This window comes from Macaca mulatta, chromosome 15, assembly GCF_049350105.2.
Source record: "Macaca mulatta isolate MMU2019108-1 chromosome 15, T2T-MMU8v2.0, whole genome shotgun sequence".
In the NCBI taxonomy this organism is placed as follows: Eukaryota; Metazoa; Chordata; class Mammalia; order Primates; family Cercopithecidae; genus Macaca; species Macaca mulatta.
In genome coordinates this window covers 53,602,387-53,629,093 of record NC_133420.1, presented here as the reverse complement: position 1 = coordinate 53,629,093, position 26,707 = coordinate 53,602,387, and the positions used below count along the sequence as shown (strand labels likewise).

The 26,707-nt window shown below is 37.7% G+C and overlaps 2 protein-coding genes and 1 long non-coding RNA gene across 8 annotated transcripts in view; 1 reads left to right on the top strand and 2 right to left on the bottom strand.

Annotated features, from left to right (window-relative positions):
• The window catches only part of NIPSNAP3B (nipsnap homolog 3B), a 42,877-nt gene that overhangs the window by 2,467 nt on the left and 13,703 nt on the right, over window positions 1–26,707 (top strand). The window contains exons 2-8 of one of the 5 annotated variants that reach the window (XR_013405108.1): window positions 1,454–1,664; window positions 4,312–4,470; window positions 6,265–6,414; window positions 6,656–6,738; window positions 8,259–8,345; window positions 8,434–8,613; window positions 23,071–24,985. Coding sequence is in view for 2 of the 5 variants with exons in the window: in XM_077966631.1 (XP_077822757.1) it covers window positions 1,454–1,664; window positions 4,312–4,470; window positions 6,265–6,414; window positions 6,656–6,738; window positions 8,259–8,345; window positions 8,434–8,457 (714 nt within the window). In the remaining 3 variants the exon portion in view is untranslated. Of the gene's footprint in view, window positions 1–1,453; window positions 1,665–4,311; window positions 4,471–6,264; window positions 6,415–6,655; window positions 6,739–8,258; window positions 8,346–8,433; window positions 9,268–23,070; window positions 25,955–26,707 lie in introns of those variants that run through there. The other 4 variants (XR_001439946.3, XM_077966631.1, XR_013405109.1 and 1 more) reach the window with 4 other exon arrangements.
• LOC106993661 (uncharacterized) lies at window positions 162–10,935 on the bottom strand. The gene is made up of 5 exons (XR_001439947.3): window positions 10,726–10,935; window positions 10,514–10,622; window positions 5,703–5,797; window positions 1,523–1,707; window positions 162–981 (listed from the first exon to the last, which is right to left on the bottom strand). It is a non-coding gene; the product is annotated as an uncharacterized LOC106993661 (long non-coding RNA).
• The window catches only part of ABCA1 (ATP binding cassette subfamily A member 1), a 147,416-nt gene continuing 137,116 nt past the window's right edge, over window positions 16,408–26,707 (bottom strand). For both annotated transcript variants that reach the window (XM_015117158.3, XM_015117157.3), the window contains exons 44-50: window positions 26,365–26,471; window positions 23,859–24,000; window positions 23,374–23,508; window positions 22,318–22,421; window positions 21,643–21,735; window positions 20,740–20,983; window positions 16,408–19,841 (exon numbers count right to left, since the gene is read on the bottom strand). In XM_015117158.3, the coding sequence (XP_014972644.2) occupies window positions 19,701–19,841; window positions 20,740–20,983; window positions 21,643–21,735; window positions 22,318–22,421; window positions 23,374–23,508; window positions 23,859–24,000; window positions 26,365–26,471 (966 nt within the window). In that variant the 3' untranslated portion in view covers window positions 16,408–19,700. The remainder of the gene's footprint in view (window positions 19,842–20,739; window positions 20,984–21,642; window positions 21,736–22,317; window positions 22,422–23,373; window positions 23,509–23,858; window positions 24,001–26,364; window positions 26,472–26,707) is intronic.

Genomic DNA, 26,707 nt, shown 5'->3' with positions numbered 1-26,707 from the left:
CCCAAGTAAACACAACATGTTTGTAGATAATTTTTTTCTAATATCTTTTTTTAGGATAACATCTCTAGATACAAAACTCTGAAAATTAAAAACAGTTGTTTCAAATGCCTCATTGGCCCATTTTCTGAAATGTTTATATTTTATATTATTTTTAAACTGTAGATACTAAACGGTTTTTTATTTTCAGAATTTGATTAAATTGACCCAAAAAGAATGGCCATCGAAAGAAAGGATAGTTGCAATTATTTTTTGGTGTGAAGAAGGGTTTTCCAAGAAAACTAAGACACTTGGACAATAAGGGTATAACTCATACTGGAGATGAATGAACTCAAGATAGACAATTATAATTAAGACGCTATGCACACAAACTACATAGACATTTGTATGTTGTAACCAAAAATATGTCAGTGAAAGATGCCTACTGAAACTGTTGTGATACATTATTCTAGGTAGTGAGCCTCAGGAAGTTGTCACATGCTAACCATATCTAAATGAATGGATTTGTAAACTAGAATGCCACGGGAGTGGTCTGTGTATCCACGTGTGTTTACATAAATATTTGCATGTACATACACACAGACTCTGGATAATTTCTGACAGGGCATTTGCTACTGAACATTAAGTTCACTCAGGCTCAGAGGGCCAGAATAGGACAGAAAATTTACCTATTTGGTGTATGACTATTACAAAGAGTGGTCTTAAAGGATAGTTCCATAAACTTGGTATAATTGGGTGCACTAAATGTGCATACTTCTTGATATTGCATCTGTAATTAGAAACAATGATGCAGACAATTCTGATTTGTTGAGTTTTTTTCCTTTTCAGCCTTTATGCTGTACACGCCCATAGTACAATGCAATTGGATAAGTCATAGCTTCCTTTTATATTAGTTACAGTCCAGTCCTGTTTTTGACCAGTAGTCTTCGTCAGTGGATTCAAGAAATACTTTGACCTGAATAGCCTTCCTGTTTTTTTAGGAACCTAAAAAAAAGAGGTTGTTATTAGTAAACGTATTTTTGGGCCTGCCAAAAGGCATGTGTACTTAATACATTTTTTTCAATGTGTAACTAATACATACGGTATTGAGTAAGATGGAATATTGGCTAAACAGGGGAAAACCCTTTGTAAATTAATGAGACTAAATCTTAAATGTACTTCTTGGGTAAAGGAGTATCATTATGATCCCACGGCCTTCTTATAAAGCAAATTCTCGTGAAAAAATGGCTAGAGGTAGACCCCTGCTAGGAAACAGTCACTATATATTCATCAGAATTAAGAGTAGTTATCTTTATTGACATCTCTATGTAAACAAATATATATGGAGAATTGACAACAAAAGTAAACAATGGATAATGAGTGTGTGTGTGTTCCTTGTACCAGACTCAGATTTGGTTGTAACCAAATCTGTAATTCTACCTTCCCAGGATATTTACATCTGTCTTATCTCCCTCAGGTGTGCTCATCTTTTGCTACAGGCCCCAGACAATACAATGGAACGTTCTATGAATTTCGTACTTATTACCTTAAACCTTCAAAAATGAATGCGTTCATGGAAAATCTTAAGAAAACCATTCATCTTCGGACAGCTCACTCTGAATTGGTTGGATTCTGGAGCGTAGAATTTGGAGGCAGAATGAATAAAGTGTTTCATATTTGGAAGTATGGTAAAGAGTCATCCAGTTTTAGTGTTCAGTATAGATTTTCATTCTGTTAAATGTAACATAACACTTAGTTCTTCGATCTATATTACTATAGATACATACAGGTTAAGTAAGACTTTTTAAAAGCAATACCAAAAAAATAAATTAGCAGATCTTCTTCCCAGTGGTTCACCTCTAACCACCCCTTGCTTGAACTCTTATGTTATCATAAATGAGAAAACATGGAGTCTCATATATCAAACCATAAAATTGTGAACTAGACTTTAATCCCCAGAAAAATGTTAGAATTGTTTGCTATACAGATAGTTCGTGAAAATTTAAAGCAGTAATTGTAAATGTTCAAGTGGGTTAAGATCACAGTTGGGCCTGCCAAAAGGCATGTATATTTAATAAAAATGTTTTAAATGTGTAACTATATATGGTATTGACTACGATGGAATACTGGCTAAATAAGGGAGAATGCTTTGCACATTTGTGAGACTCCTAATTGCAGTTCTTGGGTAAAGGGGTATCATTAGGATAAGAGAATTTTTTTTCTTATTATTATTACAGCTAGGGCTGGATATCAGCATTTTTGCAGAAATAATTCACCCATTTGGGAGTTTTATAAAAATGGAGGTTTTTAAAGGATGATCATTAACTTTTAAGCCTTACCCAACTCTGAGATTTAATAATTCTGTTATGTTTAGAGACCACTTTTTTTTTTTCATTTATGTACCCCAGAGTTTCAAGGAATTCACTTTCGTACTACCCTAGGGAGGAAAAGGAATGAGAGAGAGTTCTTCCCATATTGAGCTGACCTACCTCTGATTTAGTAGAGGAAGGAGAACAAGTAACAAGAATCCCCAGAATGTTTGTTACTCCCATGTCTGTTCTTAACAGTCCACATCAGGACTTGAGGGTACCTAAAGAACTTTTAATAATTTCATTTACTGTTTAGTGATCAGTGTCCAAAGTTAATAGTCATAAAGTAATTTAATATGAAAAGAGTTCATTCTATACTTGACGTAACTCTTTAGTTTTTCCCTGTTAATAAAACAGACCCTATTAAAACATAACTTATGCTTTAGATAAACCATAAATTGAAACATGTCCCATTGAAAAACCTACTAATAAAGTCTTTATAATTCATTTATATGCTTTAGATAAACCACATATATGATCCACTTATGTGCGTTAGATGAGCCACAAGTTTAATCATGTCCCATTAAACTGCTCATAAAGTCTTTATAATTGACTTAAGTTGTAAGATAGGTGTTATTCCTTGTCCTCAGCAAAAATTATATAGTTCATTTACTATTAGTCTTAGGAGGCCCCAAAAGTAAATATACTATAGTTTTCCCTCTGTATTTGCAGGAGGTTGGTACCAGGACCCTCTGTAGATACCAAAATCAGCTGAAGTCCCTTATATGAAACAGCATAGTGTTTCCATCAAACCCACACACATCCTTCCATATACTGTAAGTCATCTCTAGATTACTTTTAATCCCTAATACAATATAGATACTATGGGCCGGGCGCGGTGGCTCAAGCCTGTAATCCCAGCACTTTGGGAGGCCGAGACGGGCGGATCACAAGGTCAGGAGATCGAGACCATCCTCGCTAACACGGTGAAACCCCGTCTCTACTAAAAAATGCAAAAAAACTAGCCGGGCGGGTTGGCGGGCGCCTGTAGTCCCAGCTACTCGGGAGGCTGAGGTAGGAGAATGGCGTAAACCTGGGAGGCGGAGCTTGCAGTGAGCTGAGATCCGGCCACTGCACTCCAGCCTGGGCGACAGAGCAAGACTCCGTCTCAAAAAAAAAAAATAAATAAATAAATAAATAAATAAATAAAAAATAGATACTATGTAAGTAGTTGTTATACTATATTATTTCACTTGTATTTTTAAGAATATTTTTAATCTGCAGTTGGTTGAATCCATAGATGCAGAACCTGTGGAGAGGGAGGGCTGACTATACAAGGCCCATATCTTGGTAAATGTATATACCTGTTTGGGTAACTTAGAAAGAAGAGAAATAAGTTGTGGAGAAAAAGAACTACTGACAATAAATAAAAGAATCAGCACTATTTCATTCGGAGCTGCTGTTCAAAAAATAGGCTTAAAAAGTGCATCTTAATTTCATTTATGTTAAATTTGATTCAAAGTGTAGCTTGACCTAATCACCGACCACCAAGGAAAAATTGTCTTTATAAATCAAATGCTTCCATTTATTAATAAGAATCGTTAACATATACTGAGTACTAACTAAGGTGCCAAACACCATTCTAAGCTCTTTTCATGTATTAATTCATTTAATCCTCACAACAACCCTGGAGGTAGGTGTTATACTATTTTCTTCACAGAATAAGAAACTGAGGCACAGAAAGATTGAATAATGAACCTAATTCACACAACTTCCTAAGAAAGTCTTAGAGCCTATAAAGCCCATTCTATGTCAATTAAGTTCATTTTTTACATTTCAACTCCCCTTTTAGACCATGAGTAACTTGAGAGCAGTTGTCACATATATTTATGTTGGCATCTCCAGTGACATAATAACATGGGGTCCCCATATGGCCTTGCACATTTGCTGAACTGAGTAAAATTTAAGTAAAAATATGGGCGATTTTAAATCAAAAAATTTTTTCTGAATTATTTTCCTCCCATAGATAATTTTGCTCATCGAGCTGAAGTTCGGAAAGCCTTAGCCAACTGTAAGGAATGGCAAGAACAATCCATCATTCCAAATTTGGCTCACATTGATAAACAAGAGACGGAAATTACTTACCTCATACCATGGTCCAAATTAGAAAAGCCTCCAAAAGAAGGTGAGTTCTTCCCTCTTATAGACTATGAGTTTTAATGAGTACAATACTATAAATCTAAAGCTATAAAAAGTAAAGTTCTATAGGAAAAAAATATGTAACTCTTTGTTTTCTATAATAATATATGGTGAGTCTGGAGATAAAAATGAATTAGAGACTGGGCTCACACCTGTAATCTCAGCACTTTGGGAGGCCGAGGTGGGCGAATCACTTGAGGTCAAGAATTCAAGATCCACCTGGTCAATGTAGTGAAGCGCCATCTCTACCAAAAATACAAAAATTAGCTGGGTGTGGTGGTGCATGCCTGTAGTCCCAGCTACTCAGGAGGCTGAGGCAGGAGGATTGCCTGAACTTAGGAGGCAGAGGTTGCAGTGAGCCGAGATCGCATCACTGCACTTCAGCCTGGGCGACGGAGCGAGATTCAATCTTTAAAAAAAAAAAAGAGAGAGAGAGAGAGAATTGGAGCTCTAGAGCTCTTTGCTTATCCTTAAAACATTGAGCACAAAAAAGTGAAGTATTTTTCCGAATTGAAATCTAGCAGATGCCTAACAAAAGTTGACATGGTCAGTACAGGTGAAAAAGTGGGGCTTGGGAGCTAGGAAAACAGGTGTAGGTAGATGAGTCGTAGTTTATGAAATTTTGTCACAGTTTTAAAATGTATAAACTTTTAATATAAAAGTATTTTTCCACAAATTCAGCTAATCTTAAATCATTAAGTATATCTTTGTAAACTGACTGTTTTGGGGGAATGAATTAACTTACACTGTTAAGCTACATTATTGTAGTTTAACTTTTGTGTCTTCCTCTTTCTTGTTTCTCAGTTTGAAAAGATTTGTCTTCCTCCTGATTTCACTTCTTGCGCACTAAAGGAAATAATTACTTCAGTCTAATTTTAAACAGAGGTCAGATTCAAAAAGCATAAACTAATTTAAATTTCATTTTATGTCTCCCATAAACTCAACTTTGATTTTATTTTAGATTATACGAGATTTGAAAAGTCTTGTTTGGATTCTAATGTACTTAAAACTCCCCTCAGCTTTCAGCACTAAGTAAAACAGTTGGCTTCGCAGTGTCAGGTCTTACAAATAGTTCCCTTCCTCTATGTTGTTCATAATTCTTTAGTAACTTTGTATTTCTTTCCTTTTTCTTCTCCAATCTACCTTGTCCTCTGGTTTCTTTCTCTCCACCCATCTTATACTTCTGGCCAGAAGGTAGAATGGTTTTTAAGCATTTACCTCGATATTTAAGAATAATAAAACCATCTCCTTGAGGGTTTTCTTTTTTTCCTTAAAGACTCAGACATGACTTTGGGTCAGCTAGAAATAGAATCCTATAGGGGAAAATAATACAAAGGAAAAAGTTATTTCCTCTTAAAATTGAAAAGGAGAAAGAAATGTAGGATATCAGAAAGTACTTCTCTTACTCATTTCTTTTTTTTAAAGTGTAGACGGGCAGCTTGAAAATTCTGCTCCATTATAAATTCTCAATATCTGTTTTTTTGACAAATTTTATAGATTAAAAATATTGCAGAGTGTAGTTTATATATAGCTTCCAGTCTCTTTTCTTTATTTTCTTTATGATTAATTTTAACAACTGACCCTTCAACATGCACAAAGACTTTCTAAACATAAAAGCAAAGAAAAATAATGCAGAGAATTAATAAATATGAGTGCATATGTAGGTATACATGGATTATCCTCTAAATTCATTGGTTAGCCTTCTGATGGAATCAAGAAAACCTGGTTAGAAATTATTTGAATGTCTTCTGTAAAATAATTATTTTTCTCCCTATTCTAGGAGTCTATGAACTAGCTGTTTTTCAGATGAAACCTGGTGGACCAGCTCTGTGGGGTGATGCATTTAAAAGAGCAATTAATGCCCATGTCAATTTAGGCTACACAAAAGTAGTTGGTGTTTTCCACACAGAATATGGAGAACTCAACAGAGGTACAGTTGTCCATTTGTTTTATGAAGTTGCCATGTATATTAGATCGGTTTGTCTCTCTTTTTCATTATGGTACCTGTTTTAATTTTTATTTCCAAATTTTTAGAGTTTGTTGTTTATAGGACTGAAAAAACCTATAAACATCTTATTTTACATCTTATTTTTTTACAATGTTAATACTTTATGGAGCCTTTTTCAAATGCTGAACTGCTGTTTTTTTTTTTTTTTAAACTTTTATTTTAGGTTCACGGGGTACATGTGAAGGTTTGTTACCTAGGTTAACCCATGTCACGGGGGTTTGTTGTACAGATTATTTCATCACTCAGGTATTAAGCCCAGTACCCAATTGTTATCTTTCTAATCTTCTCTCTCCTCCCATCTTCCATTCTCAAGTAGACCCCAGTGTCTGTTGTTTCCTTCTTTGTGTTCATAAATTCTCATCATTTAGCTTCCACCTGTTAGAACACGTGGTATCTGGTTTTCTTTTCCTCCGTTGGGTTGTTGAGGATAATAGCCTCTAGCTCCATCCGTGTTCCCACAAAAGATATAATCTGGTTCTTTTTTATGGCTGCATGGTATTCCATGGTGTGTATGTACCACATTTTCTTTATCCAATCTGTTATTGATAGGCATATAGGTTTTCATGAAAAGATTCCAAGTCTTTGCTGTTGTGAATAGTGCTGCAGTGAACATTCACATGCACATGTCTTTATGGTAGAATGACTGATATTTCTCTGGGTGTATATCCAGCAATGGGATTGCTAGGTCGAATGGCGGTTCTGCTTTTAGCACTTTGAGGAATCACCATACTGCTTTCCACAGTGGTTGAACTGATTTACACTCCCATCAACAGGGTGTAAGTGTTCCCTTTTTTTGTAACCTCACCAGCATCTGTTATTTTTTGACTTTTTAGTAACAGCCATTCTGACTGGTGTGAGATGGTATCTAGTTGTGGCTTATATTTGCATTTCTCTAATCAGTGATATTGAGCATTTTTTCATAAGTTTGTTGGCCTCATGTATGTCTTCTTTAGAAAAGTGACTGTTCATGCCCTTTACCCACTTTTTAATGGTGTTCTTTGTTTTTCTCTTATATGTTTGTTTAAGCTCCTTATAGAGGCTAGATATTAGACCTTTGTCAGATGCATAGTTTGCAAAAAATTTTCTCCCATTCTGTAGGTTGTCTGTTTACTCTGTTGATAGTTTGTGGTTTTTTTTTTGTTTGTTTGTTTTTTTTTTTTTTTTTTTTTTTGCTGTGCAGAAGCTCTTAAGTGTAATTAGATACCATTTGTCAATTTTTGTTTTTGTCATGATTGTTTTTGTTGTCTTTGTCATTCAAAATTAATATCATTGACATAGAAAATTATCACATTGTTGCAACATTTTAAAAAAATCTGTTACTAATACACAGTAAGACCCTAATTTGTTTTACTCATTTTTTTTTAAGGAAACACGCCATATGTTGATAAAGGTTTATCTAGGCACTTAAGGTTATACTAATTTTTATTTTTTCTTTGTATCACCTAAATTTTCTACAGTAAACAGTTTTTTTATAATCTGCTTTTTAAGAAAAAAAAATAGTAGGAAGTTGGGTCTAGTCTTAATTGTACCTTAAGCTGTGTTTCTTTGCATTCTCTCTTCAGCCTTATGTTTCCAGTTTAACTTACAAATTTATATCCCAAATTTCTGATCCCTCTGAAATCTTATCACTAACATGTTTAGTTTTGCCTTCTTGATATCACTAATTTGATTTAAAGAATAAGACAACATTTCTGATTCATTTTTTCAATATTTCTTATTTGCTATTGCCATATAGTTCAGAAACTACTTGTGGTTTGTTTCTGCAGTTCATGTTCTCTGGTGGAACGAGAGTGCAGATAGTCGTGCAGCTGGGAGACATAAGTCCCATGAGGATCCCAGAGTTGTGGCAGCTGGTAAGCTGTTTGACTAGGCATGAATTATTTTTAGAACAAATGTGATTCAGTCAATAACTATATGCCTTCTTATGAAATGTTTTTCCAGTTCGGGAAAGTGTCAACTACCTAGTATCTCAGCAGAATATGCTTCTGATTCCTACATCGTTTTCACCGTTGAAATAGTTTTCTACTCAAATACAAAACATTTCATTAACTGCTCTAAGATGTGTCTGCTAATGGTGCTTAAATTCTCCCAAGTGGTTCTCGCTTTTATTTGAAGGAGATGGTAAGTTAATTAGTTAATTTGCTATGCTTCCTGAATTTTTGAAAGTTACATCTTCTCCACTGCTTTAAGAAATAGTTCAGTTCACTTTCACCTTGGCATTTCAGTATGTTACACATTAGAAGTAGTTGTCACTACTTGGTTTTTTATTTGTTTTAGAATACCTCTTCTGTATTTTGATAACTCATTGCTTTATAGAATTTTCTTTTATTCAAATAAGGATTTTACATTTCCTTGCCCGACAGTATTTTTGAATTATTTATATAAAATATCTGTCTTTTCATCATATCTACTTTTCCTGAGATTTTTTTTAAAAATTGCTTAGTGAAGTTTATTTTGTGATATCAAATGGGATTTATAAAAATATTAGATTAAGTTTATTTCTTTACTGTGGAAAAGTACAATGTCATCTGTATTAATTATTGCTTTTACATTAATTATTAGTCATTCTAACTTGGAAAATAATGCAGTTGGGTCACAGTGTCAAAAATCTAGAAAGTCTTGTTGGTTTATATGCTAAAATTGTTCATTTATAATTAATTTTACTAATTTCTACTTAGTTTGGATCACTAACAGAGATCTTGGGACATTTATTTGTTTTAAAGAAATATTTGTGATTATGGAAATGCTTGCCCTAATAAAAATCCTACATATTCATTGTTGTTTTAAATTCATATTTTATACTTATATGATCTCTAGAGCTCTTACTATGTTGCTATAAGACAGTAATATAGTGATAATTTACCAACTTTGTTGAAAATGTTAAGTTGCATCAATAAAATAGCATGCTGGGAACATGAGAAGGAAGGTTTCTTTAGTACTGCCACAGATGTCCTGGAGTTTTCCTTGAAACATCTTTCATTTCCATTTTACTTGATATCTCTACCTTATAAAACTAGATTTGGTACTCCTGATAGTGTATATTTACAGCTATATTATTTTTACATTTTTACAGACTGTCTCCTAATAGTCTATATTTACAGCTATATTATTTTATATTTTTAAAATCTTATAGCTATAAAATAGTAAATTGTGAATTAGCTGTCCAAGGGAAGTGTGGAAAACAAGATGTACAGTTTCCTCTTATTTATCAGGCTGTAAGCGATCTGCAGTTTATCTGGGCTATTATGCAACGTCAGATATTATTTATGAGAGGCAGGCAGTGGCAGCTTAAACAGACATGCCGCCTCAGCATTCTTTTCCATGCAGAGTTCAAAGAGGCCTAAGACATCTCACATTTACGTGAAATAGTTGGGGCATAAGTATGTGGTTAATTACACATAAATTACCAATTAAAATTAAAAATTAACTAAAATACTACAGAAGACATTTAATATTTTGCTTCAGAATGTTATGGTACCTTAGGGTTATGAGTATCAATTATTTTTGATCCATACCTTATTTAAAAGGAAGGGGAAGCTGACATTTTTATCTTTTTTAATGGATATACTCTAAGTTATCTTAAAGGCTTCCCTGGATTAAGCAAAAATAGAATTACATGGTTTAAATCATATACCATATTCTTCATACTTAGCTCCAAGTGGATTATGACTTTTTCTAAAACTTAACATGACAGAGATCTGCCTTCCAGGGGGTCTAATTTGAAGAGGAAAGTAATTTGCATGTACAGATTTGTATCATAGCATTATGTTTTTCTCTATTTTATTCATTCTTTCATTCTCTTCAATGACTCCCAGCACCTGCTCTTCCATCTTCATTCTTAGCCAATGACCTTTCCTTTTACTTCACAGAGAAAATAACAATCAGAACAGTCTTCATAAGTTCCCACCCCGACCTGTGCCCGCTTTCTGCAGCCAACCCCGCATGCCCTGCTTCTCTCCTCACACTGTGGATGAATGACCCGTGCGCCAAGCAAACACAAACCCTCCACTTGAACACTCACTTGCTGAAGGATGTGGCTCAGGCAGTTTTCCTCTCTTGTTACCTGAAGCCACAGTATTCCCCTTCAACTGGATTCTTCTCCTCAGCATACGAATATACTATTATTTTTCCTATATTAAAAAAAAAAAAGAATAAAATTACCCCATTTTTTTTACTTTACAATATGACTCAAAAAAGTAGTTCATACTTCCTGCCTCCATTTTCTTCCCTCACATTATCTCTTAAACATTCTCTGATCACGCCAGCCAAATTGTGCTTGTCAACTCATTTCCCAGTTCTCATTTTACTTGACTTGTTAGCAGTTGACCTCTCCTTTCTTCTGGAAACAGTTTCTTCGTTTCTCTGCAACACTGACTGCACAGGCCTTCGTATCTCCTAGTCTCCACCTTGTCTCCTTGACCTCCAATGTAAGGACTGAGTCCTTGGACCACTTCTCTTTTCTATTTATACTTACTCCCTATGTCATCACCCCCAGTCTTGTGACTTCAAATGCTATGTGTGTGTGGATGGCTCCAGTCCACACCTCTTTTCTTTTTTCAAATTCACACATGTGAATTTGAATTCCAGGCTCATCACATCCAGATGTGTTCCCCACACCTCCACCTGAAGGTCTGTTAGAAATCTCACACCCCTCTTGTCCACAACTGAGCTCTTGATCTTTACCCAGAAACTTGATCGCAGCTAATGGCAACTCCAGCTTTCTGTTTTGCTCAGGCCACAGACCGCAGAGTCATTCTCACACTGCCTTTTCTCTCTCACACCATTGTGTACCTGTCAGCAGATCCCAGATAGCTAGAATTTGATTGCTTCACATCCCTATAGCAACTATCCTGGTTCAAGCCAATCATCATCTGGATTTTTGGGAAGTGCTCTTAACTGGTGTCCTGCCCTTCCCCTCTGCTCTCAACCCTACTTTCAACATAGCAGTCAGAATAATCTAAAATATAAAGCAGATCATATCACTCCTCTGCTCAACAGCCCCTCCCAATACCTTCATCTCTTCCTCAGAATAATTGTCCAAGCCTCTAACTGTGGCCTACAAGTCTTTACATGATCTGTCCTGTTACCTTTTCCATCCTCACTCTAGACCTGGCCTAAGAGGCTTTTCTTTGAACCTGCTAAACATGCTCTTACCTGAGGGTCCATTCCCACTGCTTCTGCCTGGAATGCTCTTCCCTAGACAAGCATCTGCATGGATCATTTCCATGCCTCCTCGGGTCTTTGCCCCCATGAAGCCTTCCCTGACAACCCTATTTAAGATTGTAATTTCCTCCCATGGTGGCCCCTATCTGCTAGAGACCGAATGTTTTTGTCCCCCAAAAATTCACATGTTGAAGCCTTAATCTCAACATAGGAGGTTGGGCCTTTGGGAGTTAGTTTTAGATGAGGTCATGTGGGTAAGAGAATCGATGCATTTGTAAGGGCATAAAGAGTCCTCTCTGTGAGGAAACCAGAATGTAAGCCTTCACCACAACTTAATAATGCTGGCACCCTGGTCTTAGATTTCCCAGCCACTAGATCTGTGAGAAAAAAAATGTTTGTTGTTTAAGCCACCCAATCTATGGTACTGTTGTTACAGCAACCTGAACTAAGACACTATCCCTCTCCCCTGCTTTATTTTTCTGTTATCAGCATAATTAATGTTTTACTTATATATGATTTGTTAATGTCTCTCTCTTCCCACTAGAAACCAAATTCTGTGACAGCAAGGGTTTTTGCTTTCATTGTTGTCATATTACCCTTGCCTGGCAGGTGATAAGCCCTAAGTACTTATTGACTGAATTAACATATGAGATGTGTGAGTTTGAAAAAAGAAGTACATCATTCCTCCACTCTCATTTTGTGCCACCGTTAACAGTAGATTGCATAATTGTTATTGGAGGTGCCTCACTACTACATATGGAAAGTATTCCTGGAAAACACGGCGAATGACTCAGTAGAAGTTTTGGCTATGGGGGGGTGCCATCAATAAAAATAATACCATTGCCTGTTGGTTATAAGTTTCTGTCACAGACTATGAAGGTATTTGAATTGTATTTCCAGGAAGAGAAACAGATATGCAACCAATCTGATTCAGTTCTACCTGCTGCCACAGAACTCCCAAAGGATAAGCAAATGCCACTTGTAGACTCAAACTCTGAACTTCATTCTCAGCACCAGCTTTTAACCTACTGAGTAAATCCTATGAGCCTGAGTAGTGTTGCAACTGAAGTTGTAGTACTTTCTGTCATCAAAGGAGTGTGAACCTGGAGTATGTTGGAAGAAGAGTTAGGTTCATTAGCGAGACCTCTTTCATAACTGCTGTCACCTAGAATGTCTGTTCTCTAAGCATCTTCTTGAAAGAAGCACATTCCCCCAGGAGAAGGAAATGGTTTGTTTTCTTTAGTGACAGATAGTTGGCCCAGGACCCTGAGGTAAAGGAGTATGGGCATTAGACAAAATGAGTTTTATAATAGTTGATTGGAAGAAATGGAAGTTTTTTAATCATAGGCTTCTGCCTTGAAAGGGCAAGTCTGTAGTGGTTGTGAACCAGCCAGATTGTGTACAAGCCTCCTGCCAGAAGAAATGCCTGTAGGATTAAAAGCAAAACAGCAAAATCAAAAAGGAAGGGCAAGATGATGCCCAGGTGCAGCCTATATTATTAACAGACAAGGAAAGGATCCAAATAAAAGTTCTGTAAACCAGCTGTTGTCCTGTTTTCTGCTTCCCTTCAAAGCAAAAATATAGATTTGTGTATATTTGCAGTCTCCCCTTCCTTGCCTCTCATTCTTCCCTGAAAATCTATTCCAGTTAGGTCTGCATCCTTGTCATGCTGAAATGACTCTTTTGAAGGTCACCAAGGACCACTGTCTTCTCAAATTCAATAGCCATTCCTGCCTTTACTCATTTACATTCCTTACTCATCTTCTCAGCAGTGTTGGATATAATTGATAACTTCTGCCTTCCTGAAACAGTAATTCTCTGCGTTACAATGTATGGCATTATACTCTTCAGATTTTCCTCTTTCTCACTGGCCAGTCCCTCTCAATTTCCCTGGCTGGCTTCTCTTCTAAATGTTAAAGGATCTCAGGCTCAAGAATGTTCCCTCTCTTCATTCTCTCCAGGTAATCTCATTCAGTCCCAAGGCTTACATATATACATACCGATAACTTGCACATTTTTTTTTTTTTTTAGATGGAGTTTCACACTTGTTGCCCAGGCTGGAGTGCAGTGGCGCTATCTCTGCTCACTGCAACCTCCGCCTCCCAGGTACAAGCGATTCTTGTCTCAGCCTCCAGAGTAGCTCAGATTACAGGCATGCGCCACCATGCCCGGCTATTTTTTTTGTATTTATTAGAGACGGGGTTTCACCATGTTAGGCTGGTCACAAACTCCTGACCTCAGGTGATCCACCCGCCTCGGCCTCCCAAAGTGCTGGGATTATAGGCATGCGCCACCATGCCCAGCCAACTTGCACACATTTATCTTATTTTCCATCATTGCCCCTGAGCTTCAGACTGAAATACCAACTGCATTTTTAACACAGCCATCTACCTAGTTCAGGTCACAAACTAGAAGTCACCTTGCTAGCTCTCTTTCCCTCGGTCCCTACATGGAGTCTGTCAGCAAGTCCTGCTGGATCTGTCTCCAAAGTGGATACTGAACGTTACCATAGCTCCCTATCTATTGCTACCATCTTAGTCCAATCCACCATTATCTATTAGTCTTCCTACTGTCCTTTCTTCCCATAGTAGCCAGTGTTCTTTCTGAAACAAAGTAGGTCACACCACTACTGTTTAAAACTCTCCAGTGGCTCCTTGTTGCACTAACAATAAAATCCAAATACCTTAAAAAGGCTGGCAAGATCCTGTGAGACGTGGTCCCTGCTCTCTCTCCAGTTCCAGCCCCTGCCACTCTTCTCCTTGCTAACTCAATACAAGAGACATTAGTACAGATATCTTTTACCCCCTCAGCTTGCCAAGCTTTTTACCACTGGGCTTTTGCAACACTTATTCTTTCTTGCGGGAATATTCTTCGCACCCACCTTGAAAGGTTGCTCCTGCTCTTCTTATTCGGTTCTCAGCATGTCACTCCTCAGAAAAGGCCATCTCTGACTTCTCTCCATTGTTATCCGATTACCACGTCTTATATTCTTCTTAGCACCGATTGCTGTCAAAATATATTAGGTGTGTTTGTCCACACATCATCTTTCACCACTGAAATGTAAATTCATTAGAGCAGGAATTCTCTTTTCTTCTACATTGTACCCCCAGTACCTAGAGAAATATCTGGCATACAATAAAGTTCAGTAACTATTTGTTAATGTATATTGATGCTGATGTGATTTTACAAGGTCGATTTTAACTGATACCTAACTTCAACAAAAAGAACCCTCTGCCACTTGACTGTCCCGGTACTTTTGGATGAGTTTCTTATCCACGGAGCTGTAATTTACTCGTATGTAAAATGGTACTTTTTACCTTATAGGGCAGGTATTGAGAATTAAATGAAGTGTATAACAACACAGTAAACACTTGAAAACTGAAGCTAAGGGTTTTTTTCGTACTTCATGTAGACATTACCATTACAAAGCGTCAAGTTTTTTGAATCTGGGAAAGTTCTTTTGGGCTTTTCTACAGATAGAATAATATTTTGGTCAAGACTCATGGGTAGGGCCAGGCGAGGTGGCTCACACCTGTAATCCCAGCACTTTGGGAGGCCACGGTGGACAGATCACCTGAGGTCAGGAGTTCGAGACCAGCCTGGCCAACATATAGTGAAACCCCATCTCTTCTAAAAGTACAAAAATTAGCTGGCATGGTGGCACATGCCTATAGCCCCAGCTACTTGGGAAGCTGAGGAGAACTGCTTGAACCCGGGAGGCGGAGGTTGCAGTGAGCCAAGATCATGCCACTGCACTCCAGCCTGGATGACAGAGTGAGAGTCTGTTTCTCAAAAAAACAAAAACAAACAAACAAAAACAAAAACAAAACTCATGGGTAACATTTTCATCTAAATTACCTGCCTTTTTATTTTTCAATAAAGTTTTTTCTTCTCCCTTGTCATTGTTCACAAAGAAACAGTGTTCTATGATTTCATTAGAGTCACTATAACGTAAACTTCAAGATAGGAGGATGAAGTTGTGATGCTGATGCTCACTTCAAGCTCACTTGAAGCCAAGATTTTTCTGCACACAAAGTTCAGATCTGTGCCACAGAAAAAGGAATGCTCACGACACTTTGTCACAGCCGTTCCCAAGGGGTCACAAATAGAGCCAGCCTCTTGTACTGCCTCAAAAGGACTGTTTGACAGGGATTCAAGTAGCAAAATAAGCAGACATCTTTTTCTGAAACTGATTCCTAATGAGCTATGAAAAATACATTTACATTGTCTCAGCACTACTCCTATGTTGTCTGCACAGCACTTATTACAGGAGAAAAGAATCACTGATATTAGTATCATTTCTGTTTCCACATCTACTCCTTCCTGCTCACCCTTGCCACCACCCCCTTGCCACTATACCTGCTACATCGTGTCCTTATATTTTTGGTTGAATTAAAAAAAGGGCACTGAAGGCTGCCTTTGTAGCTTCCCCTATACCAAGTGAACATTTATTAAATAAGCTCAGCTACAGAGCATTTTCAGAAATCTCAGTGCAGCTTCACAATCATTAAGCAGAGTATTTATCTAAAAACCTCTAACACTTAATACCAGTTACTCAGTATCTTAACCAACATGAAAATACAAAACAACCTTTTATTTACGAGTAGTCCCCTCAGTTCTCTTTTATGATTAAGGGAACATTTGAATCTTTTCTCAAGTTTTTCCTTTTGATCCAAATCACTTCCCCTCTACTTTTCTAATGGCTTTATAACCCTTCAACAGTAGGTGGTGCCACAAATGCACAAAAGTAAATTTCTGTAGACCAACAGAACTGTCACAGCTTTATTTTGTGACTCATTATATTACAACATAGAAATATGCACTTTTTAATACTTCATATAAAGTTATTGACATACAAATTTTTTTTCTTTTTTCCTTTTAATGAAAATGATTTAACTTAGAAATCTGTTGTGAAACTTTTGTCTAGTTTTGCAATTCTCAGGTATTCCAGTGCAAAAATAGATCCCATTACAGACAGCGTAAAGTGCTTGGAATGAGGGCCAATGATGAACAAAGAGCACAAAAACAGCTTCATCTTGGGCTATAAGAAGGGATAATAGCATACCTAAATCCTTATCGACATAGAAACATTCTATAAAAGGGGATGCAACAATTTTGAAAAGAATTAGAGTAATATTTCTACAGCATTACATTATTACTAGTAGATAATAACAAGGGTACAAATTAATGTCTCAATATCAAAGTGGTTCAGTATTACATGACACATGGCTCTTTGGAAAACATTTTACCTGATATATACAACCACAAGAAGAAAACACAGACAAGTCCCTTTAGTCAATGATTACTATACAGTGAATGAATGATGTGCAACATTTAATAGTCACAAAGCATTTGCTTTCAGTACAGATAATGAAATACAGTAGTGTGAGGTTTGGTTGTTTTTTAACAATGAATTGTGCTGGGCATTTATGTATAGAGGGCTTATTATTTTCTTCTATATTTACCATATTCACAGTTGTTAATTAGTTTTCTGAGGTGTCCAAAAGATGCACAAGCAGAAACTTTTGGACGTGTATTTTGAGAATTTCTGAAACTCACATAGTTACATCCCACAGGGAATACACAGAAATTTTGCTTGATTGAGTATGGAGTTAGTAAAAATTTCTACCACAATTAGGTTTACACAGGAAAATGTAAAAGATTACTATTTTAAAAGGTAACACAGTATTAACGAAGATGTATAACCGTAGATTGTTTCTAGCTTCAGAAGAGATCCTTTCAATCTGTATTAAAATGTTGTGTTTTCTTCAAAATAGTTCACAGTGCCTTTTGATTTTTTAAAATATGGCCTTGAAGTCAGAGAAACTGAAGTAAGGAGTTGCTCATGGATTTACTATAATGAAGAATTAGAATATGATTTTAGTAAAATGAGAAAACCAACAGAAGTTTGATTTTGAAAAATATTAAATGAGGAGAAATTATTCTATAAATTCTATATTTTTGAAGATAGTGTAAAATGCAATGATGCCATATCACTAGTTATTGGAAATATGCCTTCATTACTTATATTTAAAATCAACATTGACTTTAACTTCTAAAACAATCATTTTTTTTCTTTTTCAGCAGTGGGTTATATAATATTCTGTAAATTTAAAAAATATATAGAGATTAATTTGAAATCTGAAGTCTTACGCCTTTAGAGTTAATATTCAAATTTTGGAAAAGGTAGAAGTTAGTAATGATATCGAAAGATCGCTTGAACTTGGCCAAACAATAGTTCTCTCCTATGTTTCTTTTCTCTCAAGACAGTTAACAGTAAGCATTAGTGAAACTATTTTAAAAAATGTTTACTGACTAGAAAAATAAGCCCAGGTTAGAAAACTGAAAAATGCTCCATATGGAAGCATTTGTTGTTTTAATATTTTTCTTGATTAGTGATTGAAGAGATGAAAAATTTGAGATTGTCAGATTTAATGGGGTGTCCAATTATTTGAAGGTACTAAATGCCATAAACAAAAGTTGTGTTTTTCAGCAAGTTCTCAAGCTAGCTGTCTTCCCTGCTGAAAAATTCATTGCTTATACTTGTGACCTTTATACTTTCTTGGCTTTTGCATTGTTGCAATTAAAAAAAAAAAAAAAAAGGCTGCCCAATATTGTTACAGTGGGCTCCTACAACCACAAGACAACCTATATTTGTAAACCAGTGAGCTGAATAACATGGCACAATCTACTGAGACTTAATTTCTCTCTATCCTTATACATACGTACATACTCTTTCAGCTACAGCATACACCCAAAAAATACTTGATTGATGGATTGAGATTAAAAGTATCCTAAATGATCTGAAAGAAAGTCAAATATAATGTCATGAGATCTTGACCATCACATTGCTTTCTAGGCACTAGTCATGACTGATATGCAAACTTACATAAGAAAATAAAAATAGTGGGGCAGTGGCCATACTCCTCTATACCACAGGGTTCTACAGAGGGGGCATTTTAGGATTCAGAAGTCACTGATAGAACTTAAAATTCCAAATAACATTAAAAAGTACAAAGATTTTCATCAAAATACAACTCCATCTTTTCATTTTCTAGATTAATTCAAAAAGCCAGAAATAATAATATACTTGTGTCAGATAAGAAACGTCTTGAGGTGCAGTGTCCCATGTGAGTCGACAGTCAGGACAAATGGGTACAGGCTTCCTTAGGTTTGAACGCACAATCTCTTTAATCCCATGCCCTGGCTTCAGCAGCTTGCAGCCCCAACAGTTTGGCTGTTGATTCTTTGCCTCTTACCAGGATCTAAGTATATTTAAGAGTCTCATAAGGATGACCCTGTAGACCCATGGCTCGAAGCACAGGACAATGTAACAATGGCACCAAGTTTCCTGTGCCTAGAGACACCCACATTTTTGTTGCATGTTACCGCTACCAGAACAGCTCATCAAAGAGGGAATCAGAGCAGGATGTTAGCCACACATGGCACCATTTTGTCAACTGATATTTAATGATGTTGATAGACTCTGAGCAGAGCAGCTTTCACAAAAGTGAGCATGACACACCATGGTGCTTCAAACTTTCTGAAAAACTTGGCACTAATAATTCTGGCACACTCATTGCCAGCAATGGATGTGTCACCGGGAAACCAGTCTCCTGGCATGGCATGGCTTAGTGAATGAGGATGTGCATGCCTTTTGATTTTGATCAATAATCACTGGCCATGATTACTGGATGAATAATTGTTGCAGCCCCAGTGAGAATACACAGGAACAACAAAAAAAAGTATGAGTTCAAACCCATATGTCCACTGGGTTCCATAATAGAGTTTCACATAGGTATAGGTAAAAAACTAAATTCAAGTCTTTCACTTGAGAGCCATGTAAGACATAGGCTACAAAGGCACTGCCCCTGTAATGGAATTTTGTTTTCATTGCATTGAATTGCATTGCATTGAATAGTATCAGTACAGTATCCAGTTTATTACTTCCCACATCAACTTCTGGCTCTTTTCTCCGGAACACTTCACATGGTGCAAAGGAAAGTCTAGTTCCTCTTTCAGCCACCCCGTATGAACAGGATTCTTCATACATAGCTTTCTTTCACTTTCTCATCCTGTAGAAAAGATGTGAGAACCGCAACATCCACTACTGTCTGGTTTTTGTGTAATGAGAGGTCCTTCAAGTGGTCATCATCACTTTGGTCCTTGGCAAAGTTCACAAATACCTGTTAAAAGATCAAGATGGACCTTTGTAAATACCACTCAACTTGTTCATTGTTTATTCCAGCTCTATTTTTCCCGGTGTTGAAATTAGGTCAAGTAGGAGCATACAGAATTGCATAGATTAACGAGAAAACTGTGTGTGAAGGAGGCGAGAATACTTGAAAAAAGCAATAACAACTTAAAAATTGACTTTCTCTTTTTTTTCTTTTTCTTTTCTTGAAATGGAGTCTCACTCTGTCCTCCGCCTCCTGGATTCAAGTGATTCTCCTGCCTCAGCCTCCCGAGTAGCTGAGATTACAGGTGCGCACCACCATGCCCAGCTAATTTTTGTATTTTTAGTAGAGACGGGGTTTCACCATGTTGGCCAGAATGATCTCGATCTCCTGACCTCGTGATCTGCCCACCTCGGCCTCCCTGAGTGCTGGGATTACAGGCATAAGCCACCATGCCCAGCCAAAAATTGACTCTATATATCGCCCCCCACATCACCAACTGCTCAGTCATCCATTTACTTTGGCACATACAGTCTTGATTAAAGGGAAGAGGGAAGAAAATACTTACTGAGTACCTATTAAGTGTCAGGACCAATTTGGTACTTTATTATCTAATTTATGTAAGATTAGGCACAAAGTAAAATGCCTGGCCCATGGTAGGTACTCACTAAATGGTAGTTATTATGGTTATTACAATAAATTCTCACAATAATCCCATACAGTACATAGGCATCATCTCCCTTTTCAGGTTCAGAGGTTTAGTAAAAAGCATAGCTAGCAGTAATAGTAGATCAGGAATTCAAGCACCGATTCAAGCATACAAACTGCTCTTGGACCTATGGGCAGGAGTGCGTGGGCAGGAATCCACACCCTGAGAAGTAAATCTGTTTTGACACTCAAAGCTTACTTGGTCAAGTGTTGTCTGAGAAACAGAGTAGTCTTCTATGTGGAGTCGCTTTTTGCTCTGGGAGAGGATGCTGAATATCCTGGCCAGAGAAGATAACGAAGATGGAAGCTGGTATTGTAGCATGTTCCGGTGTTTCTCTTTTAGAACACTTCCAGGAAAGGCAAGTCCAAAGAAATCCTGGACAGGCTTCAGGTCCGGGTTGGACCCTGCTATTCGTACTACTATTGTATAACCATCTCCAAACCTGAAAGCAGGAAAAAAAATATCCAAATGGAGGATCTCCAGGAAACTATTTAAAAGAATATTTAAACCTGGGAACCCAACTTGTGCCATGAAAAAGGGCGGCCCCTGGCAGGCCCAGAAATAAGTTTCTGAGAGAAGGAATGAGTTATCATTTACTAAATACTTATTTTATGTGAAGCGCCACGCCATGTGCTGTAAATACATGATCTCCTTTAATCCTCACCTGGACCCATGAAGTCTGACAGATGTTACAAAGAAACTGAGGCCCAGGGAGTTAGTCACTTGCCCATGGCTCAGAGCTCATAATTGGTAGGGCCAGGATGCAAACCCATTTGTGTTGGACTCCAAAGTTTGCGCTCTCACCAGTACTGGCACATGTAAATTTTTTTCATTTCATCTATAGAACAAAGCCTGGAGGTAGATCTTCCAGGGAGATCGACTCTTAGAGAAGTTAAGTAACTTGCCCAGGAGTCACAGACCAGTAAATGGTAAAGACAGAATTCAAATGCACTTCTGACTTCAAAGCCCTCATTCTTTCCGCTTTCCCATTTTGCTCAGTTTTATTTTCCTTTATTTTAGAGCCATCGTTTATATACTCACAAAAGAATAAATATCAAGCCTTCTCACTAGGCACTATCCCCAAGAAATTATCTTTGTTACCTATTTTTTAGATGCTGGACACTGCCAAGGCACCTGAACCTTCCATTGACCATAATTGCCATCCTAGTGCAAAGAGCTTCACATTCTTCCATACTGCGGTAAAAAAGAAAGAGGTTTTCATTTTAGAGAGATTCTCTATAACCATCAGAACATCACCATGACTTCCAGCATTCCAGCTTCCTAGGGAATCATATCCTGTTACAAGTACATGTGGATATAGGGATGATGCTGTTCACTGTAGTGCTGTTTATAATTGTGAACAAGTTGGAAATAATCCAAATGGTCTACAAAAAGGGGAATAGTTAAATGAGAGTATAGCCTAATGGAATACTATCCAGCTATAAGAAATGACACCTACATGCACTGACCTGGAATAATGTTTACAATATGTTAAGTGAAAAAGAGTGATATTTATACTGGGCATGCATTTTTCTAAGAATACATACACACACACACACACACACACACACACACACACACAGATTTGCATAGGAAAATTCTGCAAACATAAACAGCCCAGTGAAGACAGTAGTTGTTTCCAAGTTGTATAATTTCAGGTAATAATTGTTTTACTCTTTGCTTTTCTGTATTTTCTAATTTTTACAAAATGATTGCATATTCTACTTGGAAAGTTAAAACAGCCCACAGTGTAGAAGCCAAGACTTTACTACGGACCTATGAGATGTAAGCACTACTGATCTCCCCTCCTTGACAACACTTAGGGCACAATTCCACAAGAACCGCCGGGCTTTGGGATCCATGCCTGTGGTGGGTTCATCCTGTAATTAGAATAAAATAAGTCTTATTTGCTGGGGGAAAAAAAATCAAAGATAAATTTGCTTTTAAATGAAGAAGCATCTTTGAAACAGCTTAAATTTTAACTTACCATTCTGGTTATTCTTGATGGACCAAAGAATTAAAGTTCCAAATTCATTTGTGAACAAGGTCATCATTATAAATGTCTTATTGATGCAGGAAACTCAGATATTCTGAGTACTTTTTTATAGAATTAAACAAATTTCTCCAAATAAATAGGGAAGGAAAAAGCCCATTTAATTGTAATTATCTTTTCATGACTGATAAGTATATACTAAAATAACTTTTTGTCTGAAATCTCTATTGAAGTCAGTATAAGATTGGGGTGAAATTCCTTTTTTTTTTCTTTTTTATTCCAGCTCACTCAGATTACCCTAGTATATTGCAATTGTTAGCCTTACAGAAACAAATTCCAGACCCATGTGGTCTGGAATACATAAAAGCCTCAAAGGCTTCTTCTGGTAATAACATCAATGCTCTGGTCTACAAAAGAAAATGGGTCAAGGCCCACTGCCCAGTCTGATCTGTTTTTCATCTATCCATGTGTAAGGAACTATGACCTAGTTGCTACCCTGGGGATTTTAAAGCTGTGTCTACACTCTCCATTTTCAGGGAATGAACACAAAGATGATGAGAAAGAATGTTCCAGAGAAAGATCAAATCATATATCCAGCCTCAATCACACTCAGAAACAAAGTGCTTGGAGTGTCTCTATTTGGGAACATCTGCAGGCATGGTACAGTGCTCCCAGTGTATGCCAAGGGAGAAGCTTCCCTCAGCTTCTCCAAGGTGGCTCTGCTGTCCCTGGTGGGAGACAAGCCAATCACACAACAGCCCTGGACGTATAGGACTTTTGAAAAGTCATGTTTTCCACTCAGGCCGGAACAACAGTTTTCAATCCACAGTGACACTCACCAGAAACACCACAGGAGGCCCGCCGATCAAAGCCATGGCTGTAGAGAGCTTGCGCTTGTTGCCTCCACTGTAGTTACCAGCATATTTTTCTCCATACTTCACGAGGCCCAGTTTCCGAATCGCCCACTCACCAACCTACAGTGATGAAAAGCACCTTGACTTTGGTCTGGCTTGGGAATTTTATCATGCTGTCCTACACATATATATATGAAAGTTCTTTCACTGAGTAGGACTAGATTCTATCATCGTAACCCAACAACTGGTGAGGAGCCAAAACAGGGAGGAGCACTCCCTCTCTGCCCACCCAGCCCTGCCCCACCACCATTACAGGTTCCCACCCTGAAAGCAGATACAAAGAACCAGCATTTCGTGCTGCTGCATTCATGAGGAAAAACAGCCTGAAGTCGATGTGTGTGGAAAAGCCATAAGGTACATATTGTCAGGATGCCAAAGGAGACAGGCTGGCTTTCAGGTGCCCACAGTACCTTGCCAACTTCTTTCTCTGGGACTCCTCTCAAAAGGGCAAAGAACTCCACATGTTCTCTCCCAGTCAACAGCTCTGTGATGGCATCAAACTGAGGGCAGTAGCCCATGTTCTGATGTACTTCATGTATGTTTGATAAGATACTGCAAAGGATAAGAAAACTACTTAGATTTTAAGCAGGTAGAGATACTCTGGTCAGACAATCTGGCCTAATGTTCCTAGAAAGTATGCTTCTCCATTACAAAGATACCAGTACATCTGCTGCTACTTGAAAGGACAGCCTCTCTGCCCCCAGGATGCTAGTTCTTCCTGGCAGGCAGGGTTCCTGCCTCTGCCCTGCCCAGTCCTTGCACCTCCCTGGCTCTCTCAACACTTCAGTCTGCAGGTGCAGTCCCATTTCAGAATTTCTGAGGTCATGCCAACCACTGCACACTCTTTACCAACAATCTCAGTCACACTACCCTGGGGCTTTAGCGCTAAGGCCCCATCCTAGACTTCGCTCATATGCACCATTCATACGCACCAAGTGAGAAGGCCCAGGAATTTTGGGCGTGAGCAACACAGAACCTAGAGACACAATTTATGTTGGTGGGGTGGCTTTTGGGTTCTATGAATCCAGTCAAGTGAAGAATCAGATGTGAGAGAAGTTCCGTGTCCACATTCCAGACTGATGACTGCACCTCAGCCACAGCGGCATCGCCATGAACCTGGCCTTTCGGCAGCATGCATTCCTCTCTGTGTATCTAATTAGCACTCCCAGGGTCAGCCTTTTTCAGAATTAGGATTGAGGCACACATGGACACCGTGCCAGGCCCTCACAGCTATACCAACCAAATCAGTTCTTACAACCAGTCCCTGTGCCAAACCTTACTATGAGCTGGTTATGACTGCCACTGCTATATGCGTCAGGAGCTTGGTACTAGGGTCGAGCCTAGGAAAGCAGTTGTGCAGCGGTAGGCCTGCTATTCCCAGAATGTCTGTTCTCTTAGGACTCCTTTACATTGCTACTGCAAAAATGTAAGAGACAGGAGAGGAGATCAGGAATACACTAATTTCCTTGCTCTTTTCAATTGGCTATCCCCCGTCCAGTGTGCTCAAATTGTGAGTCATTGCTCACTAGTGGGTTGGGAAATAAATTTAGTGGGTCATGACCAGCACTTTTTTAATGACGCAGTATAAAGTAGAATAAGAAACAGCAGAGTGCACTACAATTAGTAACAGTAGGTACTGCTTTATGAAATTCTAGGTTATACACGTGAGTGTCTACATGTCTGTGTGTACTTACGAGGTTGAGATACAAAATGTATTTCCCACAAGGGTCACGGCCAGAAAACTTTGAAAGCCACTGCCTTATACTATCTCGCCACATAGTAAGTCCAGAGAAGCCAGGCACAGTGGCTCACGCCTGTAACCCCAGAACTTCGGGAGGCTGAGGCAGGTGGATCACCTGAGGTCAGGAGCTCGAGACCAGTCTGGCCAACATGGTGAAACCCCATCTCTACTGAAAATACAAAAAAATTAGCTGGGCATTGTGGCAGGCACCTGTAATCTCAGCTACTCGGGAGGCTGAGGCAGAAGAATTGCTTGAACTTGGGAGGTGGAGGTTGCAGTGAGCCGAGGTCGCCCCATTGCACTCCAGCCTGGGCAGTAAGAGCAAAACTCCATCTCACAAAAAAAAAAAAAAAAAAAAAAAAGCCCAGAGATACCCCACGTAAAGTACTTAGAGTAACATTATCTAAGAGGCCTGTAAAATGTAGTTGTATTCCCAAAGATCAGATTGCTTTGTGACCTGTGCAGTCTCAGAAAATGGCCTAATGGTGTCTCTGTCAATGTGTATGCTCTTTAGAGAGGGCAATTTACTTTGTAGGAATTGTTCCTGAGGAAATAATAAAAGATGTATACAGGGACATGTTTACATAGTGAAAAATGGAAACTAATATGTGTCCAACATTTATAAGGAATTTATTAAATAAATTATAGGTACATGTACATAGGGAAATTTTATGTAGCAATGTAAAATTCTGTGTCTTAGGAAATGTAACCCATTGGGAAATATTCATAATACACTCATTAACAATAAAAGCTAATTTTAAACTCTATATACAGTATGATCTCAATTTTGTGGCACATTTATATGTGTATATAAGATAGATTTGGGGTGATGGAAAAGTTCTAAAACTGGATTGTGGTGATGGTTGCGAAACTCTCAATTTACCAAAAATCACTGAATTGTACTCTTAAAAAAACAAGTAAATTATATGGTATGTAAGTTATACCTGAATAAAACTGTTAAAAGAAGAGAATGAGACTGAAAGGAAAATGTAAATTGTGATTATCTCTAGATATTGAAATTGTGGATGATTTTATGTGCTTCTTTACCCTTTACTACATTTCAACATTTTTATGAACTCTAAAAGTACCACTGTAATCAAAAATAACAATCTATTTATTTAAATAAACTAAAAACAAAGTCTTTGCAGCAAAATACAGGCCACTTCTTTTCTCACCTATTTTTGTTAAGGAAAGCATCTCCTCTGGTAACAGTGGTATCTCCTGTTAACATCTTGAAAGTTGATGATTTTCCAGCCCCATTAACTCCCAGGAGCCCAAAGCACTGAAAAAGAAAGATTAAGTTGTATAAGCAAACTCTAAAAACATGAATATAAATGCCCCCTAACAGGTAACCACCTCAAACCTTCATTCTGAAATATCAGCAAATAATCAAATATTTTCTTGGTTTTAAGACATCGTATAGATATTTAAATATGTATTTCATAACGGGACTATTTTAAGTATGGCTGTATTTATAAATATTATTTGAGTTGTCAGGTTGAGGCCAAAGTTAATGTG